This window comes from Elgaria multicarinata, chromosome 2 (assembly GCF_023053635.1).
Source record: "Elgaria multicarinata webbii isolate HBS135686 ecotype San Diego chromosome 2, rElgMul1.1.pri, whole genome shotgun sequence".
Taxonomy (NCBI): Eukaryota; Metazoa; Chordata; class Lepidosauria; order Squamata; family Anguidae; genus Elgaria; species Elgaria multicarinata.
Window position 1 is genome coordinate 171712230 of NC_086172.1, and position 12173 is coordinate 171724402.

The window sequence follows — 12173 nt, forward strand, 5'->3', positions numbered from 1 at the left end:
TTAACTGTTGTAATGAAGAGGAAATTTCTCCAGGTTCTCCATATATACAAATGACACCTGCAGAAATTGCCTTTTCAATACAACTGTTAAAGATACAGGAGCCCTGTCCTCCTTTTCATATGGTCACCCTATGCTTGGGCACAGCCTCATAGAAGCTGAGAAGAAAACTGGTCCTGAAAGGAAAGGGGGTAATGCTTCACGTTTAGCTAGGCCGCAGCCTTTCTTCTTCGGACGTTTGCCTCCTATTGGTCAGAGACAAATAGCATCACTGCAATGCAATATGGTGGAGGAAATAAAGCCAGACTGCTCACTTGAGGGAATGATATTAAAGGCAAAACTGAAGTACTTTGGCCACATAATGAGAAGACAGGATACCCTGGAGAAGAGGCTGATGCTAGGGAAAGTGGAAGGCAAAAGGAAGAGGGGCCGACCAAGGGCAAGATGGATGGAGGATATTCTGGAGGTGACAGACTTGACTTTGGGAGAGCTAGGGGTGGCGACGGCCGACAGAAAGCTCTGGCGTGGGCTGGTCCATGAAGTCACGAAGAGTCGGAAACGACTGAACGAATAAACAACAACAAATGTTGATCTAGGATTGGGAAGACCTGGGTTTGAATCCCTGGCATTCCTCAGTTTTTCAAGCATATCTTTATAATCTTAAAGTCTAGAAGTTTGTCACTTTCTTTCTTTCACGTGAAAGCTGGATTTCTCCGGAATCTTCTGCATCCCTTGAGGTGCTTTCTCTGTGTTCTCTGTAGAGTACACACAGATCTGGGTTTCATGAATCCCTACAGACACGCCCATCTGTATTTACCTCATAAAGCACCTGTTGCATGGGTGCTTCTTCGCTGGTGAGCACACAGCTGCTTAACATCTGTTCCATGTTGTTCAGGCAGCGGCTGATGGCCAGAAGCAGCTCAAAGAGTTTCTGGTCCAAGCTTAATGAAACTTCCCCTGTGACATTTTCCTGGAAGATGGGGAGACAGATTTTTCCAGTTTCCATTGAAGGCCTTGCTAGTTATATAGAAGCACCATATGAAGCAGTGGGGAGAAATATTTGGGGTGGCAGTATTTGCTTCCCTGCTTCATACTTACATTGTGCAGAAGATATAGATTTGGGTCTTGATTGTTATCAGTAGGGACACAGGAAGCTGCCTTATAACAAGGAAGACATGAGAGCACTCTTCAAGTACTTGAAAGGTACACAGAGGAGGGCCAGGCTCTCTTCCCCATCATCCCAGAGTGCAGGACATGAAATAATGGGCTCCAGTTACAGGAAGCCAGATTCCGGCTGGACATCAGGAAAAACTTCCTGGCTGTTAGAGCAGTAAGACAATGGAACTAATTCCCTAGGGAGGTTATGGGCTCTCCCACACTGGAGGCCTTCAAGAGGCAGCTGGACAGCCATCTGCCAGGTATGCTTTAAAGTGGATTCTTGCATTGAGCAGGGAGTTGGACTCAATGGCCTTATAGGCCCCTTCCAACTCTACTATTTTATGATTCTAGCTAGCTGAGTACTGTGTATTCTGATTGGCAGTTGCTCTCCAGGGTTTCTGGCAGGGTCCCTCTCAGGCCTACCTGGCAACGCTGGGGGATTGAACCTGAGATGCTCTGCTTGCAAAACAGGTGTTCTGTCATTGAACTATGGCCCACCCACATTTGCGTACCAGCAAAATTACTGAGAGACCTCTGATCTCTATTGGCTGCTCAGAGCACAAGAGGTGGACGTACAAAAAAGGAAGAAATCAAACATGAAAATGTGACATGGATTATGGATTTAATATCTTAGTCTCTTCTCAGTTAAAAGCCACGCTTAATGCACAATACAAAATTCTTTTCCTTTTTTTAACAGGCTATTTTTCTTAAAGTTTTGTCAAGTATTTCTCAAAGACTCAACAGAAGTATACTGTAAAAGCCCAACATGGCTGACCCTTATGCTGCCCTGAGATCCCAGTGATATAGGGCGGGATACAAATGTTTTAAAAAATAATAAATAAATATCATCACTGACCAGGCAAGGCAGCATTAGAGTGCAACGAATCCCAGGGGTTTTGTGGCCCTCAAGGTCTTTGACAAACTCCTGTCCTCAGAGAGACAGAAAAACAAGGAGGTTTACAAAACAACAACAACAAAACCGTGGTGGGCTGGGCTTACTTGACAGGCCACAATTTGGCACTGGGCTATGGTGAGACAAGAGCGAAAGAGAAAGGAAAACAGTGGGAAATGCAATAATGCGAAATACCCAAAGCTTGCACCAAAAATAATTGCCTTGTGAGTTCAGACGTGAAATACATATTGCATTTCCACCCTTGCTTCTTGCCCTCATTTTGCATTTAGGATTGCCTCACAATGCTGAAGTGACACTGGAAGCCACAACTGGCAGAATTCTCCTTCTATGCAACTAAAGGAAAGAAAGGGTCATAGCTCAGTGGTAGAGCACGTTTTGCAGGTAGAAGGTCCCAGGTTCAGTCTCTGGCATCTCCAGGTAGGGCTGGGAAAATTCCTGCCTGAAACTCTGGAGAGCAACTGTTTGTCAGTGTTGGCAATACTGGGCTAGATGGACCAATGGTCTGACTCAGTATAAGGCAGCTCCATATGTTCCACCAACCATATCCCTGTCTTCAGCCACCCTGTTCCTAAGGCCCAAGTGATGCTTTAATCCCAGCCAAATGAACAACTTTCTTGCCTCTAACAGGAACTGGTCTGAAGGCATCTAATGGCTTTATTCCTTGAAATGTTGGAATGTTTGTGAACATTCCATTACATCACACCAGCTCACTACCGTATGGGCAGTATAATTCTAATAGTACTAATCCCTGGGACAGGGGTGAGAAGATATTAGAGAAGAGCCACATATCAGAAATGGGCATTGGTGGAGACATTCAAGATTGAGAATAACGTATCTAGGGTGACCTGATATACATGGGAGAGGACTTCACATACCCTTCAAAGTTGTATAAAAAGCGCTGTGCTGAAAATGTCTTCCATATTTTCACCATTTTCATTCAATTTAATAGAAAAGAAATTCAAGGGAGAAGAAAATTTAGGAGAAATTCTAATGGCTGGAGTTCGGCATTCTTGTTTATGAGGTGGCTGAGGGGTGTGCGTGGAGTGTCTTGTCTTTCATTATACAATCATCTCTTCAGCTCCACTTCAATTAGAGATGTCGTGAGGTAAACTCTTCCCCCACAGGGCTTTTTCATATCTGAAGCATGGGCAGTCAAGGCAGCTGAAGAACGATAGAGTGTGTGTAATAGAAAGACAACTCTCACACATCCCATTACCTCTCAATGATAAGGTGTGCTCAAAAACGCCACCAAAATGGTGGCAGTGGAAAAAAAACCTTAGGAAAAAAGAAAGGCACTGTGGTACAACCACTGCTAATGGTGAGCTCCAACTCTGAGAAACTGCTGAAGAATTTCTCCTCCCCCTGAAGAAAGGGTCCCCACCCAAATTTTTCTGCCCACAAATAGGGCGGAAATGTCGAAGAGGTGCATTTGTGTGCAACTATAGTGTACAGCGGTTTTATCAGAATTTTGTTCTTTAAAAACAAAAAAAATATATATGGTGTTTTTATTCTGGTTTTATCCCTTTATTCTATTTGTTGTTAAACCGCTCCAAAATCTTCGGATGGGGAGCGGTATATAAATATTGTAAATAAATAAATAAAAGCAAGGATTTAAGTTTCCCATCTCCAAACGAGAAGCAACACCTGCCAGAATTCCTTGTGTTGAATTCCGCTGTTGAATATTTACAATGCAGGCATACTCAGAACGTGGCCGTTTTCCAGAGCTCAGGTCTGGATCTACAACGCATTGAGCACCTGCTCCAAACGGCCTCTATGGTAGAGGTAGTTATGGTGCGTGTGTGTGTGTGTGTGTGTTCAGAATAGATATTTCATTTTGCCAAGGCTGGATCCTGTCCACCATCCATGCTGGTCACTTACGCAACATAGACAAAATGCATTTAGTACCTGTTTATGAACAGATGCTTCTTGGCTTAGGGTGCCAAGCTGTGCAGTGAACGTTTTCAGCTCCTCGACGGTTGGAGTTCTCACACTCGGTGCGGCACCCTTGGGCAGAATATTTATTTTGGTAGAAATCTAACATTTGGAAAAGCAAAACATGTTTAGACAAATGCTCCAGATTAAACTCATGGCGATACATAATGTTCTTTCAAAATGGAAAACAGCAGCAGCAGCAGAAACAATTTAAAGCAATGAGGTCGTTATCATGGTCTGGGCATGGTGGGATCCATTCTTAGCAGCTGGCTTGAAATGCTTTAACGACTGGAGCCTGGCGTATGGTACATCCATATTCTGCATTGGTACACGCAAATGGAACGTCTGTACATGTGTGTGCAATCAGAAGAGTTGCTGGGCTTGGGTCCCTGCCCTGAATCTTTTGCCCAGGACCCCACAACTCTACCCAGAACCCTGAGTGTCCTTTGGTACCAATGGAAAGGATTTCCCCCCCAGCATAACTGTCTTGCAGGGGGGAATTTTCAAGGGATATGGCAACTGGGGTGGAAAGGATTAACTCACTCCTTCCTGCACTCCTACCTCAAAAATCTCTCCCTGCCTGACAAATAAGGGTGGGGTGGGGTAGGGGACATTGGTTTGAGATGATCCGGGTCAGGGTACAAATTAATTGAAGAATTTATTTTTGAGACTATTTGGATGAGAAATTAATTGGCTGGCTTTGGCTCCTGTGAAATTTAAATAAATCCAAGAATGTATTTCTAAATTTGCCTGATTAGATGTAAATTATGCATGTGCAGTTTTTAGGAAGATGTGTCCTATAGGCCTGGGCTCTGAAACTTTTAGGGTGTGATCCTATCCATGTTTACACAGAAAGGAAAGTCCTACAACTCCCAGAATTCCCCAGCTTGCTGGCTGGGGAATTCTAGGAGTTGTAGGACTTTTATTTCTGTCTAAACATGGATAGGGTTTATTTATTCAAGATCATCTACAGGGGCCCTTCTCCGTGAGACCCTGCCAAAGGAAGTGAGGCAGGTGGCTACTAGGAGGAGGGCTTTCTCCGCTGTGGCACCCCGGTTGTGGAATGAGCTCCCCAGAGAGGTCTGCCTGGCGCCTATACTGTACTCCTTTTGTCGCCAGCTGAAGACCTTTTTATTCTCTCCATATTTTAACACTTAATTTTAACTCAAATTTAAATTTTACTGTTTTAACGCTGTATTTTAATTTTATATCAATTTTGCTGCGTGGTTTTATCCTGGTTGTGCTTTTTATACTGTATTTTGTATTTGTGCTTTTAACCTGTTGGTTGTTTTATTATGGTTTTAATTTTTGTGAACCGCCCAGAGAGCTTCAGCTATTGGGCGGTGTAAAAAGGTAATAAATAAATAAATAAATAAATAATATTGCATGTATATCCCGCCTTTTGTTCCTCCAAGAAACCCAAGGCAAAGAAATTCTTATCATATCAATCATAGTGGGCATCAATGCTGACACAGCTGCACCATAATTAAAGTAAATAAATTATGGCGTGGGTGGGCGGGAGGCAGGAGGAGAGAGAGCACAATCGCCTACGGTTAGGAAATGGGAATCCTTATGTCTAGTAGCCCAGTTGGATGAGTGAACACAACATAGGTAGCGATGCCTGTTTCACACCACCCTCTACTCTCTCAGAGACGCTAGCCAATAAACAGCAAATGACATCGATATTATGTCACGAGTGACAACAAACATGTTGGCCAAACGCCCTGGCAGTTCTCCATTCATAAAAACGCAAGAGGAGTCCTGCTGGATCAGACGGAGAGTCCATCTAGTCCAGCATTCTGTTCACACTGCGGCCAACTTGATGCCTCGAAGACCGTAGCTAGATGGGGCACCCACATGACGCACAGGGGATCCTGGGATCAGGGAGGGATGATTCCACCCTTGCCCCGGGATCTCACCCTCCACTTTGGCCCCGTTTTTTCTGCGGTCCCGGGCTGAGCCCGAGGCCGCAGAACGTGTGGCCGGGCGCCGCAGGTTGACCCGGCTGTGCGCGATTCCTCGCGAGAAGCCAGGCACAGGGCACAGCACTCCTCAGGAGCGCTGCGCCCATCGGGGGTAGGGTGGGGGGAGTGGGGAAAGTAATTTAAACTTTAAAAAATACTTACCGTTTGCGCATGAGCGTTCATGCGCTGCTGCCCCTTTAAGTTAAAAAAAATGGTGGGTGCAACGCCGCTCTTTCTGAGGTCATCGCGCATCGCATGTAAACAGAGGAGGTATCTCGCGATAAACACATCACGAGATCTTCCCTCCTCCGTTGCGGGCTAACCGGTAGGTCTAGTTAAGGCCTAAGAAGACCACATGCAAGACATGAGCTCAGGAACACACACACACTTACATTCCACAGCAACTGTATACGGCTTCTGATACTGGAGATTGCACATAGCCATTGTGAACAGTAGCCATTGATAGCCTGACGTTCCATGAATTTATCAAATCCTCTTTTAAAACTGTACAAACTATAGAATTCTATAGTGTGAAGTCCTTCCTTTTACCTGTCCTGAATCTCCCACCAATCAGCTTCATAAATGGCCCCACTGAGTTCTAGTATTATGAGAGGGGGAAAAATGTCTCTGTAGAAGGGATGGGCGGAGGAGCAATGTTTGAGCACGACAAGATTTACCCAAAATCATCTCGCTGCTCGTTTCTCCTCGATTTGCACTCACACTTGCTATCACTGTTAGTTTTGTGCGAACGGGAAAATTGTGCGAAACGAACAGCCATTGAACATGAAAGTTGTGCAAAAAATTTCCGAGTTTGTGCAATCTTCCCCCAGACTAAAGTGTAGATGATTTAAAATTTGGAGATTTGGATAAAGTTGGGAAACACGTACATGTTTCAAGCACCTATTTTGCGAACGCAAACGCAAGTTTGGGAATTTGCGGACGCTTTTGGAGGGAACGCATTTGTGGTCAGGATTGTGAATGGGGAATTTCGAGTCATTTGCGAACTGAAGTGAAATTCTCATACATCCTTATTTCCTATCCACTTTCTCCACACCATGCATAATTTGCCATGCCTCCACTAAATGAGTCCTCCTCGGAAGAAGAGCTGGAGACCCCAGAAACCCAGGGCATGCAGGACCAGGGACTGCCACCAGATACCACAGCTGCCCAAACCATCCCTGTCTGACCCCCAGGGAGTGTCGTCGCCTCAAGCAACACGCAAGTTAGGCTCCTGTGCGAAGAGTGCTTGCCTACAGAAAAGGCCTCCTCAGGAGAAAGTGACTCCTCTGGAAAGGGAGGCTTGATTATGGCAGCTTTGCTCAAGGTAGGGTCCAGCAGGCTTTGGACTTAAAGCCTTCACAGAAAATCCAGCCACCAGTGGAACAACGTGGTCCAACCTGCCTTATATCAGGGTGGATTTGATTTAAATCAATTTGATTTAAATCATGATTTAAGTCACGTGTTAGATCACTACTCAGAAAGGCTCGATTTGATCATGTGACTCCCCACCTTCACCCCAAGGTGCACTCTATTCATTGAATTTTTTGAAACTTAGCACTTAAGAGGTAAGGGAACGCTCTTCCAGAACATTTGAGAACTACAAGTTCAATCGCAGCTTTTAAAGCTCAACTAAAAACTTTTCTTTTTCCTAAAGCTTTTAAAACTTGATGTTGTGCGGACTTTATACTGTTAGTTTTACCCTACCCTGTGCCTGCTTACCCTACCCTGTGCCTGTTGGCATTCTCTTCCCCTCCTTATTGTTTTACTATGATTTTATTAGATTGTAAGCCTATGCGGCAGAGTCTTGCTATTTACTGTTTTACTCTGTACAGCACCATGTACATTGATGGTGCTATATAAAATAATAATAATAATAATAATAATAATAATAATAATAATAATAATAATAATAGATTTGCAAAGGCACAATGGGATTGTGATCTTTGCAGACACAAATTCACAGTTTTGAAAACTGTAAAACCAAGCATCTGTGATAATATCTTCTAGATAGAAAAATGCCCAATAATCTTACAGAAACCTCCATTGTGAATGGATTAATGGAATTCATTTACCAAAAGAATTAAACATTGCATGAATATACAGCCTCATGCTACATGATTAAAAATGAATCCTTATTTCATGATGAATAACCTTTGGATTATGATGTATCTTAAATAAAAAACTATCTTTTGATAGATTTTCCCTCAAAAAGCATTTTATTTTTAAAAAATTTGATTTAAATAAACAAAAATCCAATTTAAATTAAAAAAAATCATTGATTTTTATCCACCCTGCCTTGTAATTGATGCCATGTTTCCTGACCTTTTGGACTGCCGAACAATTCTGCTTCAGGATTGTGTAACGAACCTGACTGATTTACTGTGTTTGACCTCTGGCCTGTTATCCTGACCACTCCTGAAACTGCCTGTTCCTCTTGTCTGACTGACTGTGTCCTGATTTCTTCCTGGACTGAGGCCATCTCTGTTGTAACCTGAGCCCCAATGGCTAAACCCCGGTAGGCTTGATTGTTTGATGACTCCACTGCATTTACAGTTTGCTACAGCCAAAGCAGGACAATAATTTTGTACACCTCAATTTTGTACACTTGCCTTTAAAAAAAAAAAAGCACAAAAAAACCACGTTTGTAACGTTTGTAACGTTTCCTCATAGGGGAGTTGTTCCAGCCCCTATGGGTGCAATCCTATAAGCTCCATCACACCGGGGGTTAACATGCTCCCAGCTGGAGCGTGTTCAAAGGAGGGCAACCAGGATGATCAGGGGTCTGGAAACAAAGCCCTATGAAGAGAGACTGAAAGAACTGGGCATGTTTAGCCTGGAGAAGAGAAGATTGAGGGGAGACATGATAGCACTCTTCAAATACTTCAAAGGTTGTCACACAGAGGAGGGCCAGGATCTCTTCTTGATCCTCCCAGAGTGTAGGACACGGAATAATGGGCTCAAGTTAAAGGAAGCCAGATTCCAGCTGGACATCAGGAAAAACTTCCTGACTGTTAGAGCAGTACGACAATGGAATCAGTTCCCTAGGGAGGTTGTGGGCTCTCCCACACTAGAGGCCTTCAAGAGGCAGCTGGACAAACATCTGTCAGGGATGCTTTAGGGTGGATTCCTGCATTGAGCAGGGGGTTGGACACAATGGCCTTGTAGGCCCCTTCCAACTCTACTATTCTATGATTCTACCTTGCTCCTCCGCCTGTGTTTTCCTTCCTCAAGTTACTTCCTCTTTCAAGAAGAGGAACTACAGAACGAGCACGAGGCCCATTGAGTCCGCTGCTCTAATGGCGCTGCTTCTCCTGCACACAGCAGGAGAGAGCAGCAATTCTGTGTTTAAAGGTACATCGGACTTAATGAGGGGTTTTTTTGGGTTGCGCAAGGAAGGCCAGAAGGGGCAGGAGGCAGACGACATCATGTGAGGGACCTGCGCAAACTCCACGAGTGCCCAGTAACGAGCATGCAAGAAAACATGTATATAACGCTTTATACATGTTTAGACAGAAATAAGCCCCACCCATGCTGGAAGTTGTAGCACTGATGACACTGTTCATTGTCCTTTTCTGAGGCAGGACAAGGGACTCTACATATGTCCCAGTTGCAAAAAGGGCTCCTTCACTCCAGGGGGAACCCTGGGCCGATCAGTTCTTCCCCCTCAGGTGGAGGACCCCTTCGAATGCATGCCTACGCATTCAGCCCCTTCACCCTACTGCTGAATGTGTGGCTGTCAGGTGGGGTGGGCTAGTGGCCAGTATACAGATCAGTTCTTCCCCCTCAGGTGGAGGACCCCTTCGAATGCATGCCTACGCATTCAGCCCCTTCACCCTACTGCTGAATGTGTGGCCTGTCAGGTGGGGTGGGCTAGTGGCCAGTATATAGATCAGTTCTTCCCCCTCAGGTGGAGGACCCCTTCGAATGCATGCCTGTGCATTCAGCCCCTTCACCCTACTGCTGAATGTGTGGCCTGTCAGGTGGGGTGGGCTAGTGGCCAGTATATAGATCAGTTCTTCCCCCTCAGGTGGAGGACCCCTTCCAATGCATGCCTACGCATTCAGCCCCTTCACCCTACTGCTGAATGTGTGGCCTGTCAGGTGGGGTGGGCTAGTGGCCAGTATATAGATTGTTGTCACGTGGAGGTGCTATGCAGCACCACTCCCAGGACTCCCTCACAATTATTTTCAACACATGAGGGGATTTGTGGGGTGCACGGCTGCTCCGTTTCACTCTGCTTGTACTTTTGTATTGTGGTTTTAAGCTTTCATGTTATATTGTACACTGTACTTGTGGCTTTAACATTTGTGAACCGCCCAGAGAGCTTCGGCTATGGGGCGGTATAGAAATGAAATGAAATAGATAAATAAAATAATGCCACCTACAGTCTTTGAAATTCAAGTGAATTAATCTACTCTGCTGAGGCAAATGTACTTACCTGAGGTTCGGCGAACTGACAGTGAAAGGGACTCTTCTTGAACAGCAACTCTTCTTGTAAATATTGCCACTTGTCACCAGTTTGGTCCTTCGGAGTTAGAGTGAGTGGCTCGTTTCCTGAGGTGGGCGTCTCATGACTGGATCTGCATCATATCGCCATTATCAGGAGGTAAAATAATTGGTGTGTGAACTAGCGTGTATCACTGACACTGTTTACAACCAGGTCTAATTTATTTAACTTACTTAGGATGCAACCCTCTATCTGTTTAGACAGACATAAGGCCTACAACTTCAACTGGGAATTGTAGGAATTATTTCTGCCTAAACACAGACAGGATTGCACCCTTAGAGAGGAAGCATCCAAAATCTAAGGTTTCATTAAACCTAGCAACCTGATCCCAAACATGTTTACTTGGAATTAAACTCCACAGATTTCAGGGCTTAATTTTTACTTAATTTTCCTTGTAAGGAGTTTGCAAGGAACAATCCATGTAGAAACAACATGGCACACAAAAACGGTTAAAATCTTAACTCTGAAATTGCAAACACACAATAAAATACAATGAAACCATCACACCAGAAAACGGATAAAACACTCGCCTATACCCTAAACGCTTGAACAAATAAGTACATCTTTATCTGCTGTATGAATGGCAACGGCAGCTGAAGAAAAGGGACGCCTTACTGTGCCATGAGGGTAAGACCAGAAGCTGCAGGCCACGTGGGAGGAGTCCATGCTGAAGCTCCTCCCCATGTGGGTGTGGCCTAGGATGACCCTATGAAAAGGAGGACAGGGCTCCTGTATCTTTAATAGTTGCATAGAAAAGGGAATTTCAGCAGGTATCATTTGTATATATGGAGAACCTGGTGAAATTCCCTCTTCATCACAACAGTTAAAGCTGCAGGAGCTATACTAGAGTGACCAGATTTAAAAGAGGACAGGGCACCTGCAGCTTTAAATGTTATGATGAAGAGGGAATTTCCCCAGATTCCCCATATATACAAAGGACACCTGCTGAAATTCCCTTTTCAATACAACTGTTAAAGATACAGGAGCCCTGTCTTCCTTTCCATAGGGTCACTCTAGTGTGGCCCCATTTCTTTGAGCAGTGACACTGACATGGCGAGGAGCCACGGCGTGGCCTCCTTCCATGGAGCTCAGAGCGATACTTCGGGATAGTGGCACTGCTGGACAACCATCTGACAGGTATGCTTTAGGGTGGATTCCTGCACTGAGCAGGGGGTTGGACTTGATGGCCTTTAGGTCCCTTACAACTCTATGCTTTGTACCTTGCTTGTGATTCCAGAACCATGCTGTCCTCCGGCTGTGGCTGTGTCTTCTCCATGTACACTTCAATGAAGTCAATAAGATTGCTTTGTTCAGATAGCTTTAAAAGCAGCTCCTGCAACCGAGGAACAAAAACAGAGGACAGCTAAAATGTGAGAAGTGGAAGTTGGCACAAGTTGCTGCTTCCTCCAGCTCCACTGCTGTGTTGCCAAGTACAACCTGGGTGCCACGAGGATCAGGCACTGGTTTCCTGCTCTACCCAGATCACCAGTCTGTGACCCTGTTCAGATGACACGCTAAGCCACGTTGGTTAAGCATTTTGAGCTAAACATTACAGCCAAGTGTGACATGCGAATCATGACTTAGTGTTCCGTGTGAACCATTCCTAACCATGGTGGCTACATAACCAGGGTTTGAACATGCTCACTAACCATTCGCTGCAAAAGGGCTAGCGGCCGAACCATGGCTTAGCATGTTGTCTGAA

The 12173-nt window shown here is 44.8% G+C and overlaps 1 protein-coding gene across 1 annotated transcript in view; it reads right to left on the bottom strand.

Moving 5' to 3' along the window:
* LOC134393168 (nesprin-2-like) overlaps positions 1-12173 on the bottom strand; it is a 272899-nt gene that overhangs the window by 109108 nt on the left and 151618 nt on the right. The window contains exons 50-53 of the mRNA XM_063118134.1: positions 11692-11804; positions 10403-10544; positions 3974-4102; positions 815-967 (exon numbers count right to left, since the gene is read on the bottom strand). Of these exons, the coding sequence (XP_062974204.1) occupies positions 815-967; positions 3974-4102; positions 10403-10544; positions 11692-11804 (537 nt within the window). The remainder of the gene's footprint in view (positions 1-814; positions 968-3973; positions 4103-10402; positions 10545-11691; positions 11805-12173) is intronic.